At 43.3% G+C, this 26,480-nt stretch overlaps 1 protein-coding gene across 1 annotated transcript; it reads right to left on the bottom strand.

Moving 5' to 3' along the window:
- Positions 1 to 10,215: 10,215 nt before the first annotated feature.
- On the bottom strand, positions 10,216 to 26,252 carry LOC108413271 (centrosomal protein of 55 kDa-like). Its single transcript, XM_037532815.1, has 9 exons — positions 26,082 to 26,252; positions 25,685 to 25,957; positions 22,496 to 22,561; positions 22,153 to 22,303; positions 20,224 to 20,528; positions 18,441 to 18,512; positions 17,471 to 17,596; positions 11,702 to 11,833; positions 10,216 to 11,295 (listed from the first exon to the last, which is right to left on the bottom strand). The coding sequence occupies exons 1-9, from the start codon at positions 26,250 to 26,252 to the stop codon at positions 10,936 to 10,938; spliced, it is 1,656 nt and encodes a 551-aa protein (XP_037388712.1). The 3' UTR covers positions 10,216 to 10,935.
- Between the last annotated feature and the right edge of the window lie 228 nt (positions 26,253 to 26,480).

A 26,480-nucleotide genomic window follows, 5' to 3' on the forward strand; every position in this document is an offset into this window, starting at 1 on the left:
AATGAATAATATGAATCAAAAAGTAGCTTTATTTGTTTGTATTTACAAGAGTAGCTTCATTCTATGTTGGTTTATACCCATAACGAGTTCTTCGTTCATACAGGACATCATCCTCCATCGTCCTGGCTGGACTGAGGCCGAATTCTGAGTACAAGTCTCTTTTGGGTCACATGAGGTCCAAATGCTCCATCATCCCACGTTCCACGTTGGGCTGTCGATGACACCTGCATCCTTTCACCTCACACTTTTAATGGATGTTAACATAAAATGCAGGTCTTTGATTTCTTGCCTGGCTCATCACTTTCAGAAGAAAAGAAGAGAGCAGACAGGAACGTCCTCTCAGGGTCCTGTACTTCAGGAAACAAGAAGCCCACTTCACATCCAAATATCATCTTCTGAAGTGTCCTTTTATAGTAGGATCACTGGTTTAGAGAACGTTTGCTTATTGGAATAAAGTGATTTAGAAGTGTAGTCAAGGGAAGAGGAAACCCTGCTCTTAAGATGTTGAGTGGGCTACTTTATGGCAACAAGTACTGTATGATACAAGCACTTCTGAATGTAGATCAAAGCTGACCTGGATTGTCCTCCAGCTTCTTTTGCTCCTCCTCCAGAGCTTTCATCTTGGCCTCATGAACGTCAGCCAAGGCCTTCCACTCCGCTCTGTTGTTTGTCATTCCGTTGAACATGGGCTGGATCTCTGAATGGAACCTTGCAAATTCCTGAACACAAGTGTGTTGGGTTACTGGACTGGTATGTGTCTCTAAAGCATTCAGAGCATAACCAAAGAGGTTCTCAGTGATGTTTTAATAGGTGATGGGGTAACTTGGGGGAAGAAGCCCCCCAGGGCAAGATCTCAAACACAACACATCCCAACACACAAAACCGGTCACGATTGGCCCCTCCCAGTCATGTCCATGTGTTTCTGTTGTGTTTTGGTTTAGCCCGCGTGTTCTTTGTTTTGGTTTTTTAGTCCAGCCCCCTCAGTTCGTGACTCCACCCCTGATTGTTTCCACCTGTGTTCCTCGTTTACCCTGTTATTGTTTAAGCCCTGTGTTTGCCTCTAGTTGTCGCTGGTCTTTGTTGTTTGAACTGTTCTGGCTGTGTTTATATGTTGGTTCGGTGTTTCCGTGTTTATCATGTTTGACTTTAAATCTATCCGTGTTGGCCATCTGACTTTGGACCGTTATGACCCTGATTTGGGATTTGCCCACAATAAAAGTCGCTTATCTCCGCATATGCGTCCACAACCTCGCTCTCTGTTACAAAACCTAATCCCAACACATTTAATGCATGGCTGGGTCTAACTCTGTCTAGAGTATGGCATTCCTCCTTTTGGGGTTAGTCTACTGCTGATCTGCTGGGATTTTCACGCTCAACCATCTCTAGGGTTTACAGAGAACGGTCCGAAAAAGAGGAAATATCCAGTGAGCGGTCAGTTGTGTGGACGAAAATGCCTTGTTGATGTGAGAGGTCAGAGGAGAATGGACAGACTGGTTCCAGATGATAGAAAGACAACAGGAACTCAAATAACCAACCAGAATCTCTGAGGAACGTTTCCAACACCTTGTTGAAAGTGTGCCATGAAGAATTAATACAGTTCTGAAGGCAAAAGGGGGACCACCTTTTACTAGCATATGCTGGACTGAGAACCAAAAATATCCAGCCAACAGCGTCCTGTGGGCAGCGCCCTGTGACCACTGAAGAAGGACCAGAGGATGACCAACACAAGCTGTGCAGCAGCAGATGAGCTGTCGTCTCTGACTCTACATCTACAAGGTGGACCTTCAACAGGCCAAAGGTGCAAGAAAAGGGTGGATTGGGTTTTATAGATTCTCACCATTAAGAGTGTGAACACTGTCTGGCCAACGTTATATCCATGCCTCCAGTTATGGTATGGTAGGAAAACTTCTCATCCTCATAAAACCAAACTGATCTCTCCACAATGGCCAGCCCGGAGGACTAAGCAAAATTTTTTTTTGCTATTTTACATTGAGAAACTTTATTCTTGAATTGTTGCACTATTTGTGCAGTCTTTCATGGAGTGGTGAACCCCTCCTCATCTTTACTCCTGCGAAGCTCTCAGAGATGCTGTTTTATATCCAATCACGTTACTGACCTGTTGTCAGTCAACCACCAGGTTTTATTTTAGCATTACACAACTTCACCAGTCTTTTGTTGGCCCCCATCCCAAATCAAATTCAAAATGGGCACATCATTTTCAAAAACAATACATTTTCTCAGTTTCAACATTTGATATGCTGTCTTTGTACTATTGTCGATTAAATATAGGGTTTAAATGATCTGGACATCATTGCATTTTGTTTTTTTTTAACATTTTGCATAGCGTCCCAACTTTTTTGGAAATGGGGTTGTATTTATAACAGGAAGTATAAGGATTTAGTAAGGATGAGAATCTCCTCTGCAATGCCCCTCCTGGACTCCATCCTCATCAGTTTGTCATACGTGTCGCAGTTCAATGTGGACCAACACAGAAACTTGGTAAGTGTCATTTTCACTAAATGACCATGTAAGGGACGGTATGCTATTGTGGCAAACAATGAAGGGTCATATGGCCGGTCATGTCAGTATTTACAGTTTTTGGTCACATTTTATTTTTTATGGGGCCCTGTAGCTGTATGCTAATATTCACATTGTTATTAGATTACTTGTTTAATTATCAACAGCATTAGGGTTAGGTTTTGGTTTTGGATTAGGGTTAGCGTTAAGGAAACTTTGAATTTAATGGACATTTAGCTGAAAATAAACTCAATGAGCACTTTATTAGGAACACTAGACCAACACTGGGCAGGACTTCCCTTCGTTCTCAAACTGCCTCAGTTCGTCGTGGCATGGATTCTACAAGATGATGGAAACATTCCCTTGAGATTCTGGTGTTGATGGGTTTTTAAGGTGAAATGAGCCCAAAGTGTGCCAAGAAAGCGTCTCCCACACCATTACACCACCTCCACCAGCCTGGACTGTTCACACAAGGCAGGTTGGGTCCATGGATTTGTGCTGTTGTTGCCAAATTCTCACCCTAGTTTCGGTGTACCTCAGCAGAAATCGAGGTTCATCAGACGACGCTACGTTTTGATTTTCAGTCCTTCAATTGTCCGGTTTTGGTAAGCCTAGGCCCACTGCAGCCTTGGCCTTCTGTTCTTGGCTGACAGAAGTGGAACCTGGCATGGTCTTCTGCTGTTGTAGACCATCCACCTCAAGGTCCAATGTGTTGTGCATTCTGAACTGCTTTTCTGTTCACCACAGTTGAGTGGTTATCTGAGTTAATGTAGTCTTTCTGTCAGCCTGAACCAGTCTGGCCATTCTCCGCTGACACATACAGAACCATCTTTTTTTCTATATAGAACCTATTTTGAAAATGGCACCAAAGGGTTCTTCAGATAGATGGAGAATGTGCTATAGATGGTTCTATATAGAACCTATTATGAAAATGGCACCAAAGGGTTCTTCAGATAGATGGAGAATGTGCTATAGATGGTTCTATATAGAACCTATTTTGAAAATGGCACCAAAGGGTTCTTCAGATAGATGGAGAATGTGCTATAGATGGTTCTATATAGAACCTATTTTGAAAATGGCACCAAAGCGTTCTTCAGATTGATGGAGAATGTGCTGTAGATGGTTCTATATAGAACCTATTATGAAAATGGCACCAAAGCGTTCTTCAGATTGATGGAGAATGTGCTGTAGATGGTTCTATATAGAACCTATTTTGAAAATGGCACCAAAGGGTTCTTCAGATAGATGGAGAATGTGCTATAGATGGTTCTATATAGAACCTATTTTGAAAATGGCACCAAAGGGTTCTTCAGATTGATGGAGAATGTGCTGTAGATGGTTCTATATAGAACCTATTTTGAAAACGGCACCCAGAAGTGTTCTATTGTTACGATGTCAAGCTTGTAACAGTAGAAGAACCTTTTACGAGTGCTCTGTTGAACCCTTCAAAAAATTTTCTGTATAGAACCATCTACAACACATTCTCCATCATCCATGAAGAACTCTTTGGTGCCATTTGGGACCCTTTAATCATGCAGAACCATTGAAGAACCAGCTTTTTTTTTCATGTGCAGCTATAAAATAAGAAGCATTGCATGTTTTATAAGGATTAGTCCAGTAAATATGAGGCTACCATCTTATGGGTCAATATAGGCCCAACCTATATCACTTGATCAGCACTTACGGGACAACTCTAATTTCCTCTTATCCTTCCAAAGGATAATCAATGAGCTTATAGAAGTTCACATCTGGGAAAGAGAAAGAAAAGAACATTCCAAGTGCTTTGAAATGAGAACATTAAATGAGGCAAACTGACATTTGGCTGCTCTTCATACTCATCCATCTGGAGTCCTTGGCCCTTTGTAAGGCTCCTGTTCTCCAAGCTTGATTGGCCACTCATCATAGAACTCCTCCAGCGCGAGAACGAGAAGAAAAAATATTTTCACAAGTGTTCAGCAGATGCTGGGTCCATTTCACACTTACGGTAACATTTCACATGGCTTCTTCTCTCAGGTCCACGAACCTTTTCTTTGGTCATGTCCAGAAGGGCAAGAGAATCTCTCTCACAGTTGAGGTAAGTCCTGACGGTGTACAAAGCTCTCTCGATATCAGTGATCTCCTCAAACACCTTGCTTGCAGACCACAGCAATATCTGATGAAGAAAAATGTGGATTCGTGGAAGATTATCTTGTTAAACGGATGGAAATATGGTAGTCAGTCTTACCTGACTTCTCCACATTGTGCATGCACACCACGTGCTCCCTCAGCGCCACCAGACAGGCAAAGCCCACATACTTTATGAAGGGCTGGAATGAGATGTTGGTTTGATGCAAATTCTTGTTTAAGACCATCCATCCATCCATTTTCTAAGCCGCTTCTCCATCAGGGTCGCGGGGGGGTGCTGGAGCCTATCCCAGCAGTCTTCGGGCGGAAGGCAGGATACACCCTGGACAGGTCGCCAGTCCATCGCAGGGCAGACAGACACAGACAGTCACTCACACACAGGGGCAATTTAGCATGTCCAATTGGCCTGACTGCATGTCTTTGGACTGTGGGAGGAAACCGGAGAACCCGGAGGAAACCCACGCAGACACAGGGAGAACATGCAGACTCCACACAGAGAGGACCCCGGTCACCCGGCCGGGGAATCGAACCCAGGCCCTCCTCGCTGTGAGGCGACAGCGCTACCCACCGCGCCACCGCGCCACCCTGTTTAAAACCAATACAACTTAAAATAGAAGGTTTAGTGTCAATACAAACTTTTTTCTTTAGGGAGGTTTTTGTAAGACCCACTGCTTTGAAAATGAAATGTTTGCCTTATTTCTGAAAACCATTTACTCATTCATTCATTTCATTTAATTTTCCACCACATCTGGTTGTTTCTGTATTCTGCTTAAAAGAAAATTCAACCAATTTTTCAGTCAAGCACAGCGGTTTGGTGTAAAACACTCCATTCTGGAGAAACTTACTGAGTCAGAATCGTTTACAGTGTTGGTGATAGGAACCAGACATCCAGCTCTAAACGCTCCCTGGTGTCTACACTGCCTGGTGTCTGAGACACGGTTTTGTGAAAATTCCCCGGTAAGGATTTGGCCTATTTGTCCAGATTTACCGCTGTTTTACCATCTTCAAGACACAAAAATATCAGTAACACACATGTAGGTTCATCACTGGTCATTGCGGGCTCTGGTTCCCATCACCACCACTGTAAAGAAAACTAGGTTGGTAAGTTTCTCTAAAATGAATCATTTCACATCAAACCACTCTGAGTGACTTTGTTTGAATCCGAATAACTGAAAAATACCGATATTTTGAGAAATCGGTAGAATTCCCCGTTAAAGACTATATCATGTTAAAACATAAGTACTTTCTTGTAGCACTGCATTTCCAGTAGACGGGCAGAGTAACTAGCTTCAGAGATACATAGGAGGTGGACAAAATAATGGAAACACCACATGAAATATTCATACTCAGTCATTTTATCAGAAACATCTACCATGTACAGTCGTGTGCGAAGGTTTTAACACCCACAGTCAAATGACATGTTTTGACCACGTCTTCTTCAAGGAGCTTAAGCTTAAATGTGGCATTTTTATGGCACAGTTTCTGTTTGTTTGTTGAGTTTAACTAATTGAGGAAAAAAGAAACATGAAAAATAAAATGTGCAGTAATCTTTTTTTTTCTTACCAATGTATTAAATTCTCCAAGTAAACAGTGACTTTATATTAAAATGTGCATTGTAGTGTGTTCACCGCAGAGAAATGTGTTCACTTATTTTCACTTAATACGTAATACACCCCCCCGAAAAAGGACCACCACAGGACCACCGCTGACCAGGTATTATGGTGTGTTACTCACATTTTTAAACACCATGTCCACTTACTGTCCACTCTGTTACCGTCTTCTGTGGCTTTGATGTGAAGCTTAAATGGTGAAATGATTCCTCAGATTGATGGAGAATGTGTTGCACATGGTTCTATGTAGAACCTTTCTGAAAAGGATTCTATATAAGACCAAATAGATTTCTGCTATTGTGTACAAGCTTGACGTCCTCACCAAAGAAAAGCCTTTTTTGGTGGTTTATAGAACCATACACAACACATTCCCCATCAATCTGAAGAACCATTTCAACCATTGGCAACTGCTGTTGTCAATAAACTTTGCTTGCAAAACCTTTAAGCATGCAAAAGGTTCTTTCGATGTTCACTGTCGTACACTATATTGCGAAAAGTGTTCGCCCATCTGGATTCTTAATCCATAGGTTTAATATGATGTCGGCCCACCCTTTGCAGCTATAACAGCTTCAACTCTTCTGGGAAGGCTTTCCACAAGGGTTAGGAGTGTTTATGGGAATTTCTGACCGTTCTTCCAGAAGCACATTTGTGAGGTCAGACGCTGATGTTGGACGAGAAGGCCTGGCTCACAGTCTCCACTCTAATTCATCCCAAAGGTGTTCTATGGCGTTGAGGTCAGGACTCTGTGCAGGCCAGTCAAGTTCTTCCACACCAAACTGGCTCATCCATGTCTTTATGGTGATGTAAGGCTTGGATGCAGCTGCTCAGCCATGGAAACCCATTCCATGAAGCTCTCTACGCTGTTCTTGAGCTGATCTGAAGGCCACATGAAGTTTGGAGGCCTGTAGTGATTGACTCTGCAGAAAGTCGGTGACCTCTGCGCACTATGCCCCTCAGCATCCGCTGACCGCTCTGTCATTTTACATGGCCGACCACTTCGTGGCTGAGCTGCTGTCGTTCCCAATCACTTCCACTTTGTTATAATCCCACTGACAGTGGACTGTGGAATATTTAGTAGTGAGGAAATTTCACGACTGGACTTGCTGCACAGGTGGCGTCCGATCACGGCACCACGCTGGAATTCACTGAGCTCCTGAGAGCGACCCATTCTTTCACTAATGTCTGTAGAAGCAGTCTGCAGGCCTAGGGGCTCGGCTTTATACACCTGTGGCCATGGAAGAGACTGGAACACCTGAATTCAATGATTTGGATGGGGGAGTGAACACTTGTGGTAATCACATTTAAAATGGTGAAGCAACTGTCAAAGATTTTTTGTCAACTGTCAAATTTATTTTTGACCCCCAAATCAAACATCAGCATAAAAACTTGCCAAAAAATGATATTCTGATTTTATCTGAGAGGTTATTTCTGTCATTGTTTACTTTAGAAGTCTTTGATTTAACTCTGAGTAAAAATCAAGTGTGGAGGCTGTACCTGAGCCTCACTAACCTTTACTACAAGTTATTTACATGCTTTGAAATGGTGCAGAGAAGGTGAATAAAATAATGTTATTATTATGTGACCCTTATTAGTCCCACAATGGGGAAATTTCACCTCCACATTTAACCCATCTGTGCAGTGAAACACCACATACACACACACACACTAGGGGGCAGTGAGCAGCCCTATACGCAGTTGGGGGTTAGGTGTCTTGCTCAAGGACACCTCAGTCATGTGCTGTTGGCTCTGGGGATTGAACCGGTGACCTTCCAGTCATGAGGCTGGTTCCCTAACCTCCAGCCCACGACTGCCCACCTCCACCCCCCTGATGCTCTTAATCCTTTGCCTTGAAATCCACAAAAAGGCTTCGTCTGTAAGTCTCTCACTGTTTGCGGTTATATTAATAGTTTTACGTTAATATTTCTTGGGTTGGGAGCACAATTTGTTACTGGTTACTTTACTGTCAGATACATGTAGATGTATTAGTGATAATTCTGATGTATTTTCATCTTTCATTACTTATACCAAAATACCTTAATTAAATACTTAAGTTCAAATTGTTTTCTCAGTAATTGCACTTTTACAGACAAGAGATATTGGTACTTATCAGGTGTATTTTGTGTTCTTTTTGCAGTTTTCCAAATTATGTACATTAAATCCTGCCAAACACAACAACTCGTCTGTTCCTTGGAGGATGCAGTGCTGGAGAATATATAGCTAGCTGTATAGCTGAAAATAAGGACAGCATACTAAGTCTGAAGTTGGCTAGGTGAAGTATCTATATTTTGGACTGGACTGTAACCACTATTAGCACGGTTAAGTAACCTAAATGGTCTGATTCAGCACAGATTGGTCAGTGATAAAAAATCCCAAAAACTAATTTTTCACCTTTTAACTGAAAAATCAACAAAAAAAATCCACAATTACCGCAGAAAACAAGAAGAAATGAAGCCTCTACTGTGTAAATATTGACCATTTCTCTTCACACTCCTGATATCTCTTAGGGGTCTCCGGCCTCCTCGTCACTCTGTCTGAAAAGCATTTGTAATATTTCAGCACTCATCTTCAAGAAAATTTCAATTCTCTAAAGTCTGACGTCAAATATTTAAAAGTTTTCTAAAGTCGGGTTTAAGCCTGGTGCTATGGGTCTCTAAGGCTAATCCCTGCTTTGACTGGATCATCTGGATGGTGTATTTAATTCTCTGGCTGATGACCACATCAAGACAGAAAACATGTTGAAAAAAGCTGCTGGACGTCTGGAGACACCGTCAGCTAATGTGCAGGCAACTCTGCACATGTTCATAAATGGCACAAAACACCACACATGGCACGTTGTTGGAAAGCTCATCTTCTCTAGTTTAACATGAAGTTGATTGATACGTCTGTGCCCAGTGACGCATTCATTCTTAGTGGGTTAATAAGATTGTTAACAAACGCATTTCGGCTCCAAACAATTACAGGATGCGACTAAAGTAGAGATAACACTCCGTTCCCTTTACAGCTGGTACCTTCATCAGATTTACTGCATCTAATAATGAGGGAAGGAAATTACATTTACACTGTAATGTAAACAAACTGTACACACACACACACACACACACACACACACACCTTCTAAGCCGCTTTTCCTTCTGGGTCGCGGGGGGTGCTGGAGCCTATCCCAGTGGTCATCGGGCGGAAGGCAGGATACAGTACAAACGCGTCTTTTTATTTATTCTTATTTATTTATTCTTATTTTTCTTGAGCATGAATGTCACAGTAAATCTCTTGGCCCAAGCTTCTTAAACCTGAGCAGCAATGATCAGCTAGAAGCACCTTTCTTGCAGTGTGAGCTTTGCTGCAGTAAATATAATTTCTTAAGAAAATGAATCCAAATATTCTGAGAATAATTATACCAAAAAGGACAGCATAAGGCAGGGGTGCCTGACTTGTTCGCAAAGGGCTGTGGATTTTCATTCCAGCAAAGCAGAAGCTCTTGTTAAAGACTGAGACCAACTGATTAAAGGTTCTATATGCGACATTTTATACTTAAGCAGTAGAACCTGAGAGGAAGTGTGTTATCACATAATACCATCCCGGCTGTGATCTGGTGGCCGTAGATCATCCCAGCCGTGATGTTATTGGTGATAACTCCCTCCTCGAGTGCTCTACTGCTTTAATACAGCAGTTAAATAAATACAGTAAGAAATGAATAAACTGGCCGTGAACGCGGCTTTAATATGTTTTAATGTTCAGATCCTTCCTCCTAATTAGAGCTCCTTAACGAGCAGCTCGTTGCTACGTCAGAGTAACGAGCTCCGCCCACTCGCTGCTCAGCCGGCAGTTCGTTCTCCAGCTCCTTACACTAAATTCCCAAACTGTCGTCTCCGCTGAGCAGCTTTTGTTTTTTATTGGGTCAGTTTTACGGCTCAGTCTGATTTGGTCCGACTCTGAAGATCAGACAAGTCTGGCGAATGGTGTTGGGTTCATTTCTGGCTGATTCCAGGTTGTTCAGCTGTTCTTCTGTCACAGCTGCCGACTGAAAAGCTGCTCAGTGGTGACGACAGTTTGGGAATTTAGTGTCGTGGTTTCTGAAAAACCACTGAAGGCCAGGTGTGGTTGCTTTGCTACTGAGCTCAATTATTAACAGTCGTTCTCTATTGCGCCTTCAAAAAAGTGGAGGCAGGATAGCTACTGCTTTGTTGGAATGAAAATCTAGCCACACCATCCCACTGCAGATAGGATGGGGTGCTCATAGTATAAAACAACACATATATTACAGGGAGATTCATTAGAAAGAGGCCCTGAATATCTTGCTGTTAGTCCTACTAGGATGAATCAATCTGAACCAAAAAATACACGACATACCTTGACGTGTGTGTGTGCTCGATTGCATTACATGCGACGCTGGAAATGATCTCCGTTTTCTGCCAAACACATAAAGGGGTACTGGGGGTGGGTCTGCACCCGGAGGAGGCAAACAGAGGTTAAATGTCGCGACGGCTGTCCGACACCTCCCTCGTCGCTCTGACTTGGGGGCATCCCAGCTTGGTCAAAGCTCCATATACCGAGGAGCACATTGCACATTGTTTGGTTCAGATCGCTCCATCCTTGAGAGAGTTATTACAGAACATTCGGGGCCTCTTTCAAGTGAATCTCCCTGTACAATCAGCATAAGAACTTACAGGCACAAAATAAACAAGATCTAGCATCTATTGTTCCCTAGTTCCCTTTGAGCTGAGGTGCCTTCTTTGGCACAGCAGAGCTTCTGCCAACTATGCCTCAGCTGATATATGCTATAAAGGACAGGGTTAAGGGCCGAGTTAGCCATAGTGAAGGTCACCACCCAGAAGAACATTGTGGGGGTGACGGGAATTTCCATGTGTAAGTTGCGTACGAGGATGAGAAAAGTAAAAATGAAGATAGGGCTCCACATGACGAAGAACGATACCATGAGGATAAGGAGCGTGCGGAAGAGTCTGTAGTCTTGTTTAGACACCGGACATATCTGGGCACAGCTTTGCGAAGTGGTACTTTGGAGCCTCTTTTTGGATTGCTTCCTTATCTGCATCAAGAAAAAGGAAAACAGTAAGTCAGCATTTCAATGAAATCCGTCTTATTGCTGCTATTTTGAGAAATCCTCCAAAACTGCACTCTTCATAGATGGGAGACACGGCCTAAAACGGTTCATTTAATAGCTCCCAGGGATATAAAATTATAAGAAGCGTTCACTTAATCACTGACATCTGGTCACTCTTTGCATGGATAAGTGGTTTTGTCCATCACTAAGAGGACCCGCTGTGATAAGGACCCGCTGTTCTTTTGATTGTTTGCCACAGTGATATAAAATCCATGCTGATAAAAAAATGGCCTGCTTGATGAGAGGGCAGTAATGGAAACAGGTGTTTGATGTGGACACAATGATGCATATCAGTAAAAGGAGATGCGTTATACGGTTAGTGCTCTTTTACCTGCAGGATTTTGCTGTAGCTGATCACAATACTAAGAGCAGGAAGAAGGAAGCCAAATGCAATGAAGACGGCGTTCCATACGATCTCACCCGTCAGGTGCGGCCACATAATGGTGCATATCTGCATTTCTTTCTGTGAACGAAAGCAGAGCCGTTTGGTTGTTTGCAGTCTTGGTGGGACAGCATCTTGTTCCATTGGCCCTGCTAGACAGTCGCACTAGAACAAAGCCTCAGTGTTTGCCTTCAGGATTGAAATTGCATCTACCTACCCTTTTGACTCTGCCCTCCATCCGTTCCACTGCTTTCTGTGAGGGAACCATTGGTTGGTTTCATCATTGATGGAACAACCTGTCTACCTCCAGTTATCTCAGAGTCTCTTGCCGCCTTCATAAAGCCTCTGAGGACCCTGCTCTTTTGTCAGCACTTGATCATTTTATCCTGTCACGCTCAGGATAAAAACTTTCTCACCAACTTATTTTACAGTACGGTGCAAAACACCACGATTTATTTAATTCCCTGTCAAACGTACTTCTGTTTTAGAAGATGTTGCTGAGGAGTTTACATATAAGGGAAGAGAAAGTCAAAGGAAAATAAGTAAAGAAAAACAGGAGTTTCCAAAACCTGATTTAAAAACCACAGAGAAGATGGGCCTCCTAACAACCACCTGGAAGAGCTGCTAGACACCAAAACTGCCCCATCAGATAAACAGCACTGAAAGCTTTGATCTCTGAGAGAGAGGAGAAGATCAAGCTGCTTCAGCTCTGAAAACATCCACAGGTGGTTCTGTCCATCCTTCCACTGTGAGAAGACCACTCAGCGCTGTGGGTCTGAAAGGACGTGAAGCTGATCAAGAAGAACCTCACTGAGAAAAGGAGACGGACACACCAAACAAAGATGCTGGATGATGGACTGACCGCCCCAGAGTCCAGACCTGAGCACCACTGAATGGGTTTGATCACTTCAGAAAAGCATCAACCAGCTTCTAAGGACCAATTCACACATACTGTGTCCGCCCGGCATCAGGAAAGTCATGCTTTTCATTTCGGTGCCCATGTTAACTGGTCAGTGCTTTCCCACGGGCTGTTTTATTTAAATTAATTCATGACGAAACACTAAACAATACATGCTGCAAACAGATTTCCCGGGTGGTCCACCAGGCTTGAAACTTTTGCCTAATCACAAGTCAGAATGCTGTTGAGGACAAACAAACATACCGTGCATAAGTTATATTTCTATTGAGCAGAGTAACTGATGTGACCATTCATCCGTCTGGAAAAAGGAATGTTTGTACAACTTTCTCACCGCTCTGCTCCGCAGCACATGTGTATTATGATGGGCCAAGCCATGTCGCTCATGCCACACAGTATGAGAGAATAAGTCCCAAGACTAAACTTTGGAGATGTGTCTGCAGATTTCTTTGAAGAACTGAAAGTGAGTCTCCTGAAATGAGTGGAAGCTGGAATAAAGGTAAAGTGTGGACACACTAAACTCTGAAATATGTGTATATTTAATTGTTATAATATGCAGCTGACAAAGTGAATAACTTGTACATAACGTATGTTTTCAGTGGAACTTAAAGAAATGAAAGGTGAGTGTTGCACATTTCTGCAAGTCTTTCATGGCTTGTAGCTTGCTGCCCTACTCTGGACCACCATCTCTTACATCCTATAACTTGGCTCACTAAGTTGCTCTGCCAGCAGTAAATACTAATGTATATGGAATAATAATAAACAATGGTAACCTGTTCATGCGAGATGATCGTCACCACCCTGGAGAACAAACACAGGGGGAACAATGCGATAGCGTTGAGGAGCCAGATGATGAGCAACCCTGCAGATGCCCGTTTGGGATTCAGGCTGGGTGTAGTCTCCATCTTCATGATGGCCAGCAGTCTCTCGATACTGATGGCAGCCAGTGTGATGATGGTCACTCCGCCGCTCAGGCAGATGAAGTACATGACAATGTGGCAGGTGGTGGAGCCGAGCCTCCAAGACTGGGTCCACCTCACGGCGGTGACCAAAGGAATGGTGCTGACAAACAGAAGGTCCGCCAGGAAGAGGTTCAGGGTGAAGAGTGTGTTGTCAGCTAGCCGCCTCTCTCGGAGAACCAGTGTAAATGCCCCGATGTTGCTGACCACTGAAACCAGAAAAATGGCCATCTGAACCAACGTCTCGATCGTGGTCACCAACCAGTGAGAACGCTGGAGTTCAGAGAAGAAAGAGAAATAGGAGATGTTCTGCACATGGGAATGGAGGGGATGGTGCGGAACATCTGTCAGGAGTAACATCTTGGAGAGTGATATTCTGGAGCCGGGATTGCTTGTGGAGTCATGTCAGTTCAGTTGACCACGCCCACTTTTAATGACCGCACACTAGTCATCACCTCCTGTTTCCTGCCAGGGAGCCACACAGTCTTCTTACTTCTTCTACACTCTGTTTCTTTGAGGGTTCTTTAGCAAAGAGAAAGCTTCTACATGGAAAAATGAACACTCCAAGAAGCCTTTGCATTGCCGAAGGGTTCTTTGCATTACTAAAGGGTTCTTATACTGCTACAAGCTTGATAATGTAACAACAGAGGAGCCCTTTGGGTGCTATATGGTGCCATTTTCAAAAAGGTTCTGTATAAAACCATAAACAGCACATTCTCCATCAATCTAAAGAACCCTTGCATGATGCAAAGATCCCTTTAATCATGCAAAGGGTTCTTTGAGTGTTCATGGTTCTATATAAACCATTTTCTTTACTAATCATTTTTTAAAATGTGTATAGAGAAGTAAATACGGTTCTGCCTTTATTTCTCTGTCAAGCTTTTAACAGTAGAAGAACCCTTTTTGGTTCCTTACAGAACAGCACATTCTCCATAAATCTGAAGCTCTGTTTCACCATGCAAAGAACCATTTAAGCTTTGAATGGTTCGGTATAGAACTCATCATTCTAAATGTAGCCGTTCCCTTTACTAGAACCCTTCAAGAACCGTCTTTTGAAGAGTGTAATCAACACTTTGTATAGCCGTTCTCTCAGGGTATGTGGAGACCCGTACTGCCTGGGACAAACGAGTGTAGTGAGAGGCCTTTATTGAGTTTTATGTTTTCACCTCACTGATATGAATTCAATAAGGTTCGGCTTCACTTACCGTTCTATCTCCTCTTAGGGGCAAAACAGGGAGAATCACCTTGGCAACAGAGAGGTAAAGAGTGGTCAGTTACTGCACTGACTCTGTTGGGTAAATACATTATTGCTTTAATGTACCTCTTGGATATGTACAGAGTATATTTACACACTGTCTATTTATGGCCTCCCTACTAACTGTATTTTAATCACCACGAGAGCCACGGCTGTTTGGAATGCAGTAACTCACATTTTTATGATATTAGTCTTCCTTACACTGTGATCTTTACACTGTGATATAAACGAGTCTGCGCTGTTAGATTCAGTATTTTGGGCTTTTATTTATGCGAACCGTACACTAGAAGACTACTGATGGACGGCCTCTCGCATCTAAAGGCGATGTCAGAGTTTTTAGTCACACACTATGATTTAGCAAAGACTGGTAGTCTTGCAGGGTCAGTATTATTTGCAAGGCTAGATTTTTGAGACGATTTCCCATTGTAAAGTCTGGCAGATCATCTCACGCACGGCCTGGGGCATCGCTATTTGCATGAACGGACACTTAAGACTGACGATACTGTTATCACTTCATTGGTTGCCTGTTAAATCCTGTATTGATTATAAAATTCCTTTATTGACTTATAAAGCCCTACACGGGCTCGCTCCTGAGTACCTGCAAGACCTTATTTCCTATTACGAGCCATCACGACCACTCAGATCCCAGAGTGCTGGCTTATTAATAGTTCCTAGAATTCCTAAGGCTGCAGCTGGGGGAAGAGCTTTCTCTTATAAAGCCCCCAAACTCTGGAATGGAATGATCTTCCAGAAACTGTTCGGGACTCAGACACAGTCTCAATCTTTAAGGCTAGGCTGAAAACTCACTTGTTCAGTTTAGCTTTTGGTAGCTAATGTTCCCCCCTAGATAAAGGCAGCAGATCCAGGGGTCCATGGACACAGGGAATTATAGTAAACTGAGACGCTGGTGCCGTCGTCCCACCGCTCGCACGCGGTCACTCAGGTTTGTGGACGGTGGAGCAGAGGGATGCCAGACTGTCTCAGAGTGCTGCCGTGTCTGTGTGTCCTTCTGGTTCTCTCCTTTTAGTTAAGCTGTCATAGTCGGATCTGCCGGATTCGTTAGCCACACTCTGGAAATGTTCACATTCCCTGTTTTACGTACAGACAGAATAAAACTAATTCCCTCTCCCTGCCTTTTTTCCGAGTATACAACTGCCCACATGTCCGACCGGACACTGAAGGACGACTGACTGTCGAGCCCTCCTGCTGCCCACTTCAGACCAGCTGCCCACGCCCCAGCTACCGCCACCTGCCTTGGACTAGCTGCCCACCCTGCACTGATGTTCTCATGGACTCCCAGCTATTCCTACTACTAATACTACTGCTATTAATATTAGTCATATAATCACTTGGTAGTCTGACCAGAGGAGGACGGGTCCCCCCTGGTGAGCCTGGTTCCTCCCAAGGTTTCTTCCTCAGCTCTGAGGGAGGTTCTCCCATCTGTGCTGATCTTCAGGGTTAAAGGGTGGATCAGCAGTTCTACATTAACTCCAGCGTTTAAGACCATTTACTGTTAAACTGTGTTGAAGGATCAGCAGAGCTTTATTTTACTGTATGATTTTATTATTACCTACTGATCTGATTCAGCTGTGGAGCCGCGACAGGGCAGTAAAAGCCTGGAGCCTTCTGTGAATTGACCTCACACCTAACCACAGTATCTTTGTATAAAAACCCTCAGTCATCAGAGGACTCTACACCGTATGCCTGATCACCCTCCAGCCATTCGTGTCTGAAGAAAACACTACAAGCCCTCTGATACTGAAATCATTCCCTTCCTTATCTCTGGCAAGTTGCTGCAGGTCATACAAGGTAATCAGGAGGAAAAATTCCAGGCTTATCTTTAATAGACTTCCCTTTAGAAGCCTCAAAAGACCCGAAACCTTATTTGACTCTCACCACTGACCAGTGATTCTAATTCCCTGCCTTAAATAGTACGGGACAAAGCCTTTTGCTGATTTGCAGAACCTAAATGACTCAAAGTACAAGAAAAGGAAAAAAACAACCAACCAAGTAACCAAATAGTGTTTAATTGACTCAAAACTGAAACGATCAAAAGGTGCATACAGCAAAAAGTGTTTTTCGAACGTTGCTGCATAATTCAAACCTGAGACAAATACTGAACAACTACACTGTACCTCTTAGAGAATGGGACATTTCTCACTTTTGTAATAAGGAAAAAATTACCTTGAGTAACAAAAAGGTATTTTAAAATGACCAACGATAAGAAACCTCAAAAATAGATATTAGAATCAATAACACAGTAACAGGTCATCGAGTGTTTTGTGCAACTTAATCAAGGCACTGGTCAATATGTACGAGAAGTTCTCTGTGGCGACTGGTGGGGTACTGGGCTCTGCAGTTGGGACACTCCAGAAAGCTCTCGTCCAGCAGACTGTGTGCTCTTGTCGGTGAGATAAAGCTCTGCTGACCTTCCTTGCAAGCTTTCTCCACCTTACTGTAGGCCCTGAGCTCGGACGAGGGAGGCTCTCTCTGTGCGTTCTGCGACCCACAACGTACAGGACTCATCAGTTCACACTCGACATGTCTAGATCCATGTGGTGGACGTGGTGCGCCAGCCTGTTTCTTACCTCGCATTCTAATCTTGCCACTCTGTCCTTGGCTTTTCGCAGCTCCTTCAAAATTTTGTGAAGTTGCCGTTGGAGATGCTGATTATCGCGCTTCTCGTCCTCCAGATCTTTGGCAGACAGCTGAATCTGTGGGTGGGTAAATAAATAATTATTGCCCTGTCGTAGAACAGACGGATGAAACACGTCCATTAGGGATTCTAGCTTTAAATTTAGACTTTCAGATGATCTCAGCTTTGCTTATCCAGTAACAAACTCAACTGGATAAGGAATAAGAGACCTGGTCAGAGGCAGTTAGAGTTAGATAGGCAGCACTGGCTGACTGTTTCAACTGCTTGCTTTACCCTATCTGTCACTAGGAGAGGGTGGTGAACTTTAAGGCTTTAATGGTTTAGCCATGTCTAATTTAAGCCTGTAGACAGAGGTAATAAGCTTGATGGCTGAACAGAGGCTATTGTAATCGTACGCATTGTGCACTGGCCCAGGTAGGTTAGTCAGCCACTATGCTAAAGAGCTTGGTGTCACTAAATGAGCATGTGAAAAACCTTGGGCTTACGTTTAAACCACGGCCACTTACTGTGGGTGTAAGTCATTGATCTCTTTTCACAGCAGCCATAAAATGCCATTTTTGGAAGTCCCTCAAACTCTGTTTACTGATGGAACATATTTTGATGGAAAGGTGTATGATTTTGATAATGATCTTGGCACGGTGGTCTTTGTCCCCCCCTTTCTCACTCCCTCTGCTTTCGTCCCTCATTGCTCCCTAGCAGTTCAACGATGAGTCACAACAATTTCCACACAGACAGACATCACTGACGTGGTTAATCTGGTAACGGTGTTGCGCGGACATTTCTGTTGACCGTATTTATTCCATATAATTAAGTCAGTTTACTATGCTGCCAGTGGACTGGCCACTAGTGGGCCTGCTAAAAGAGGGACATTGAGAACATTGTAGAGATGCCATCGTGCGTACCTGTTCCTCCAAAACTGATATTCGCTTCTGCTCCTCGTGCTGAGTCAGTAGAGATTTCTGGAGGAGGTTCACCTTAAAGAGAGGAATATCAGCACAATTCCAGGTGCATTTAAATACACCGAGCAAATGTGATGCACACTGCACATTGATAATGTGGTACCAAACACAATACAAATACAAGAAAACAAGAAACAAGAAAACACTTCCATCAAAATAACTACGTCTCACGAACGCAGCGTAAAACACAGGCAACTTCAGAAATACTAAGCCAGTCACGGCACAGCAGGGATGTTTCCGGAGGACAGAGCCATTCAGACTTTTAAATTCTAGGCTGCATAAACATGCACTGATAAAAAAAGGTTAAATTTTATTTGAGCAGATTATTATTTCATAATGGGAACTATCTGTAGAGAGTAACTGTAAACATTTAAGTAGTAATACCAGAGAAGTGCCACAGTGTCACGACTGGCCCCTCCCAGTCCTGTCCATGTGATTTGTTTTGGTTTTGTAGTCCAGCCCCCTTGTTTAGTGACTCCAGCCCTGATTGTCTCCACCTGTGTTTCCACCTGTCCCTTGTTTGCCCTTGTGTATATAAGCCCTGTGTTTTCCCCTGTCTGATTGCTGGTCTTTGTTCTGGTTGTACTGCTTGTATGTTTGATTCTGGTTTGTCTGTCATGTCTGGCCCCCGATCAATCCGTGTTGGCTCCATGACCCTGAATTTGCCCATAATATGGTCTTGCCTACTTCTGTTAGGCAGTTCCTTTCCGTTGTGTTGTGGCTCACTTCTCAGAGCGGTGGGCAGCCCTATCCACAGCGCCCAGGGAGCAGCTGGCGGTTGGGTGACTGAGGTGTGACACCTCAGTTATGTACTGTCGACTCTGGGGTTCGAACCAGTCACCTCCAGCCCATGACTGCCCCAATAGTGGAGGATGTCACTCAAGGTCATATGCGTGGGAAGGCAGACGAGCGAATACTTTTGGCAATATAGTATATCGTCTTCGCTACATCACACATAACCTAAAAACACCCAGCAAGTTAAACTTTACTAAGCTGTGCTAAACACAATGGGCCAGTTCTGAGCCAACCCCTCTGCGGTATTAAAGGGCTCATATTTCTCATTTTTCTTAAGTCAAACAGATGTAGTTTGTGAACATAAAGTTCATAACCCACCTTCACTGTTTGTGATGTGACGCACCTTGACATACATTACATTCAGCCTACAGCATTTTGGCTCCACCCACTCACACTTAAGTTATAAGGAAGTTTCAAACCTGGACTACTTTTTGAATGAGGCCCAATCCAGGACTGCCAGTAAGAACAGAGCTCAGTTACATATTCCAGTGTCAAAGGCACAAGAGCAGAAACAGCGTGTTTGCGAAATGTGAAAAATGACTGTTTGTGCTACATAAAACTTCACAAATATCATAATCAGACTAATAATCATACAAGAATCACGCCGGATGTGGACCCTTTAAACTCTGGCTGAGGGCACTGCCAAAGCGCACGTCTATAAAACGGGACAAAAGTATACGGCATAGATAAAAACAGGAGTAGTCGCCAATTTCCATCACTTTTCACTCTAGCTCAAGTACAACCCGGCCAGCGCGCCGAGTTTTGTCGTGGCTCTTCTGCTCCGTTTGGGTAAAGGAGAGAATTGTGTACATGAGATTTGTTTTTCTGATTGATCCACTGCTTTGATGCCAGAACCTACCAAACTCAAGCTCTTAGTCATGCAGTGCTTGTTTAACCAGGAGTTTTCTCTTTTGAAATGCCAGCCTGCTACCTGTTGCCGAAGCTCTGCCGACCTCAGCCTCTCGTCTTCCAGCCTGGCAGTGACGCCATCAAGCTCGGCACGCAGACGTTCGATGTGCCTCCTCTCTTCCTTCAGCTCATTCTTACAACTGAGGTGCACAGCCTGCAGCTGCTGCCTCATCTCCAGCACCTCTCGCTGCCTCTCCTCGCACTGCTGCTGCAGCTGACTCAGAAGCCGTCTGCCCTGAGCCACTCGCTCCCGTTCTTCCTCCAGCTCAGCACGGGCCGAGCGCAGGAGCTCCTCGTAGCAGCGCTGCGTCTCCATAGCTTGCTTTACTGCAAAACATGAAGGTGCGTTGGGTCTGTTTGATTTGATGAGGGCGTAGCAATCAGCCAAAAAGCCTATAATCCTAATTAGTGCTACTAACTCTAGACTCTATATATGCAACAGTATGTGCTCATTTACATAAACAGGTCCTCCAGGTTTCTAGACGTTCATACCAAAGCCATCAAATCAAATAGTCAGCTTACTATTTCATGATGCCTCAAATTGTTTGCAAAATAATTTTAATCGAATCAAATTTACACCCCTAGTATAAACTGACAGATGACAAAAATGTAGGTGCTTCCAAACAGGAGGTTTTTTGATCAATATGGAAAGAGAAAAGCATCTAGGCGACTTTGAAAGAGGGTTTTGTTAGAATTATTAGAGCATGGATGGCAGGAGCGCCAGTCACAATAACTTCTCAACTGGTTAGTGTTTCAATAGGAACAGCTGCATTAAGATCTGTGTAGAAGACCTCCGTTGGCAACTGGTCAAAAGGACGCTTAACAAAAGTGATTCTGATGAAATGGTGAGATGTGTAAGGAAAAAGAGAAGAGCAGTTGTGTCCATAAGTGACTGACAGTACAACACCTGATCAGAATGAGATGTGGAAAAAAAAACAACAATATGCTGAAATTCACCATGTTCTCTGCAAGTGGGTGAGCGCATGTATCAACCCAAAAATTTAGGAAATAGTGTCTGGAAAAATGCTGTTCCACCTCAGCAGTACTGTTCCACAGACATTGCCATAGAAACTGCCAAGTTGCACTGACTCTGTTCTGGCGGTCTGTGGTGGCCTAACCCTTTACTCCCATCAGGCCTTATTCCTCACGGCGGCATATGGTCAAATTTGCCTTTAAAATGAGTGGACGCAAATTTCACCGAGCGTTTTGCCATTCATCAGTTCCATCCGTATGAGCCTGTGTCTGGCAGGAATGTGTAAATTTGAGCGTAATAGTTTAACAACCTGAAATTCAAATTGCTTAATTTGTATTAGACTAAACTACACTATTATCAGCATCTATCGTGCCAAAAATAACGATTAAAAAACCTATAATTTGTGCACATGGCAGTCCATTACTTTATTATGACTTTATGTGCATATCAGAATAAACAAATACTGCAATTACCGCATTAAACTTGCTTTTGTTTTATGCCTCTACCAAAAAATAAAGAATACTGAACGCAGCGAGTGCAGAAGCATCTCATAAACTGCAATAATACAGCGTTTAAGTGTTATTTTAGGAAAATAATCACACTATCACATTTACATAATTCTGCCATCTTAAAAAAACTAAGCCGTTTTGTTTCTTTCGCATTTTATTTTTTCTAGTTGTAATTCTAACACTATGAAGTGTGGCCAGTAGGTGGAGCGGTGCACTCACTGCTCAACCTCAAGCTCCGCTTACGAGCTCAGCTATTGGCTCTAGAGCCGCCGAATCCGGTCATTTTATTCACCCCCAACTGAAATTTTGTGCAAGTTAGTTTTGTGCAAGTTAGATGATTAAGGGCCTGATTTTTCATTTGTCACATGTCTGTAAGTAACCATATAATAGAGGTAGCACAACCTCACAGATTACACTCTGAGACCGGTCACTGAAATAGATTTTCCAAAACCCTAGCCCTGCAATCGACCTTCTGAACTGGCCTCTTTGTCTTTCTGCTGAAGGGCCTCATTTGCTTGGTTCAGCTGCTGCTCCAGGATGCATGTTCTTTCCAGCACTGCCTTCACGTAGGCCTCCCTCTGCTGATCGTAAGCGAGCCACTGCAGGTTCTTCTCCAAGGCCTTTGGAACAGCAAAAAAGAGAGACGGGCACAACAAAGGCCCAGTGAGGCACCATCTCCGGTAGAGTTCTTGCACCGAGCATCACGCATTCCTATCACACCAGAACAGGATGTTGTGATTATGTGATTATGTAAGAGATGGAAGCGGTCGCCATGGCGAGGAGGCGCCTCGGGAATGTGACATCACACTCACGTCTTTCAGGTGTTCCTGGATCACTGAGGCATCCCTGGTGGTGGTCTGACCATCTGCGGTGCCGCTCTGCTCGAAAAACCAGACTAGTAATGCAGTTAATGCAGTTACATAGAAACCATTACATACAGTATATAAAATATACTGTTGGTGCTGTAAGAAAACACAAGGGTTGATATGACAGTAGCGCTACATGACAGCGTCAGGGTGACTGGAGTGGGAGGAAAAGCCAAAACAGTTACTTCATCCTGCTCAATGATGCCTTTCAGCTGTTTATGCTCCTTTCCATGGGTAATCAGCACTGCTGTACCGAAAACAATAAACACAAGTCACTGCAAATGCTTCTTCCCAGGCACAGCTTAAATGGACCGTGCTAAATAACGAAGGGAACATTCCAGGGCATCCAGTCAAGGAATGTGAACATTGTTCCTGGCAATGAATTCCATGACTTCTCACTTCTCTCCATCATCATATCTGTGCATATAAATATTGCCATCCTTGATGAAGAAAAGCAAAGACAGCAATGAAAAATGTCGTTGCACTTCGTTAGATTGACCTCACACTACAAATATTAGACATGCACTGTAGAACTTTGCACGTAAAATTGTCTTAAACATAGTCAGCAAGTCTAATATCCCTCCCGGCTGGACTGCTGCAAGCTTCATTTAAGATTATTTACCTTATTTCTAGACACTTTGCACTTGTTTTTAAGTAAAGTTATCTCACTACATTTGGCAGATCATTTTCCATGTTTTAAGAATAAATGGAAATTAAATGCGCCTGAAACCAACAAAATGATCTGCCTATATAGTGATTAACTTGATCAAATACATGATAACGTTTAGACATAAGCTACATAATCTTATAATTAGTGCACAACCATCTTTGAATGGGAAACATTTGGTATATAGACCAGATTTAAGACCATTTCAATTGACAAGACACTATTTTTGCAGTGAAAGAAGAAGCTGAGCTGCAGTACTAACAAACATAACTGGTCCATAACTGAGGTTTTTACCACTAAAATTCAACTAGGGCTGTTACTGTTGATTACATCAGTACGCATGACTGATGTAATCAGTTTCGGAGGCTAAACAATAAAACTGGGCTTAACTGAACAATATCAATTAACTGACCTGAACAATGAACAATTGCGTGCAGGTCCGTGTTTGGCCACCAGGGGGTGCCCTTATGTATAAAAGACGTCACCAAACACCCTGGCTTGTTCAGGGCTGACGTGACCTTGAAGAGCACCTGTCCAGACCAGCCTGGCACTCTTCACTCCACTCTTTGCTTGTAAACTTCATGAAAGTTCTGTTGGAAACGTTTGGGAAGCAGAAGCTGGGCGCCTTTTGTTTTCCGCCACCTTTTCTCCTGGTTTTAAAGCCGGGTGATGGGTCAGCTTTTTCTACTTGTGCTTCGTTTTGCTTCCAGGTTTAGCTGGTCTTCAAAAACTTCAGCTGGTTTGTTTATTATTTTGGCATACGCTCATCCCGGAAGCCGTCGTTCAGCTCCCATAATAAATATGAGCTGGTTTGCTGATTTAAAAGTGTCCAGTGTTTGGTCTGGCAGCAGGTTTGGGGCGAGAGCCCGCCCTCGTCTTCTGTTACGACCCGGTCTGGCCTTTAAGCGTGGCCTTTAAAACCCACTTAAAAACACTCCACCTGTTCAGGTTGATCATCGTCACCGTCCACTTCGCCTCACCATTTCCCCAAGGGAAATCCCCAAACACCATTTCAATGACCGTTCCATTATCTCATTAGCCCCGGTGAAGTGAAGGCTCTGGATGAGCCTCCGGAGGGTTGAGATACCGAGTAAACACAAGTACCGCCTTCAGCAGCAGAAGTGGCGCAGGAATCATTTCCAATCTGATGCATTTCCCTTTTTTAATCCCATAAATAACGGCGGACAAAGAGATTTATAAGCCATAGCAGTATAATACTATAAAATACTCCATATCTCAAGACTAAGTTTATTACTGGGATTAAGCTTCCTACCCCATCTAGTATTCATGAGTGCTATTTATTTATTTGTTTGTTTGTTTTATTTATTTATTTTTGCTCATTTTATTTTTAATAGTTCTGTATCACTACTTTTTAATTTGTATTATTGTATCATTACTTTACTAATCTCTCATCTTCTTTTGATCTGATTCTCTTATCATTTAAACCTCAAGTTCTATTTTTATCTACTTTTATCTTTTATTCACTATGATTTTAAATTTTCTTTTCATTTAAAATGATTAAATGTAGTTATTATTGTTTTCTTTGTCATGTCAATCCCTGTTTTTGTAAATGCTCGGCTACATTAAAAATGAGGGTTGCCCTCAATGTACTTCAAAATAAAGGTTGATTGATTGATTGATTGATTGATACGATCCCTTTCCACTGCTGGCTAGTTAAATAGTCAAAGCTGTTATTTACGCATTTTATGTGTTTTACGTTTTAAAGTTTGCGCGGCTAGCTGATTGGCTCACTGTGGCTAACCTGCCCAGGGCCACTGCGTTCCCACCTTGGCCCCTTGTGATGTTCATCTGAGAGTCAAAATGGGTGAGTGCATGTTAAAAAGTACTGGATCAGAGCAACTACGTGACAAAAAAGCAATTTAAAGGTTGCGTCCATCCGTCTCTGTTTTATACTGCAAGCGAGAGCACCGGTTGAACCAGAGATGGTTCACGAGGAGCCTGGCCTCTTCCTATTTCCGCCGTTATATAAAAAACAGCAGCGCGTCCTCCACGAATGGGAGTAAATGAAGCTAAACGGATAAAAACGAAAGATTTAGAATAGTTTCTAATCCCTTTCACAGAACTTTCCTTTAATTTTAGACAGTAGAAGAATGCATTTCACTAAAAAAGAAAACTTGAGTAACTCGAGTTCAGAAGCTCTTAAAAATACAACAGCGCTGCTGAACTGTTTTAGGCTGCTCTGTGTTCAGAAAATGTATTACTTAAAGACGTTTAAGCGTCTATAAACTATGATTTTACTCAAGTGCTACATCTTAACCCCTTCATTTGGGGCTTGCTTGAGAGCGCCCTCTAGCGTTTGAGAAACGTTACAGAGTGGTACAAGTTCTCTGGTTGGACTATCACATGTACAAATGCTGCCACCTAGTGTTCAAGCTGTGCAAAGGTTCCAGCGCCTTCTTGACCTGCCCTTTGTTTTACTGTGTATGTATCTGTGTGAGATGTTCTACCTCAGCCTGTTCCTGTCTGCTCTCTAGGTCCTGGCATTTAGCGGATACGGCTGCTAACTTGTTCTTCACCTCTTCTGTCTCTTGTTTCAGGGACTGAAATAGTTTCTCTCTCATTTCCGATTCGTGCCGCTGCTGATTCAACTGGGCCTGCAAGCCGGCCACAACCTCAGCAGTGTCCGGTCGAAGCTGCTGCCTCAGAGACGCGATCTCCTGATCTCTGGACAGGATCTGCTGAGAATTCTTCTCTCGTAAGGTCTCCAGCGCAAGGATTCTCTGTGAAGGCGGAAGGATTAGGTGGGGGTGTAGTCTGGTACATCACGTATATGTGATTGTTTGTTTATACAGTGAATATTTGAGGCCTCTAAAAGCTCATTACTGCAGCTCAATAATCTTTTACCTCTAAGAGCTTGCTGTTTTCCGAGTCTGATGGCGCCCCCTTCTGGCGACCAAGTTCGTCAAGTGTCTTTTTCAAGTCAGCGTTTTCCTCTCTGAGCTGACCGATTTCTCTCTGGGTTTGAGGGCTCGGCGACTTTTCCACAGTCTTTCCTCTCAAAAATTTAGATGCCATTGTACTGAGTCTGTAAAACAATATCAGTCCAGCAGGCATCAGCACAAGGTTAACAAGCTGCGGTCATGGCAGAAAATGGACAGACAATCGGCCGTGGAGTTAGACAAGCCTGCCTAACATCACTATGCAAGTTTACCCGCATTCGCTGCAGCTGGGACGAAACCTCGGATCATTTTTCAGTTTTTCATTTCAAAGTACCTGTTTCTGTGGAGCCCATAGGTAAATTGT

This window comes from Pygocentrus nattereri, chromosome 22 (assembly GCF_015220715.1).
Source record: "Pygocentrus nattereri isolate fPygNat1 chromosome 22, fPygNat1.pri, whole genome shotgun sequence".
In the NCBI taxonomy this organism is placed as follows: domain Eukaryota; kingdom Metazoa; phylum Chordata; class Actinopteri; order Characiformes; family Serrasalmidae; genus Pygocentrus; species Pygocentrus nattereri.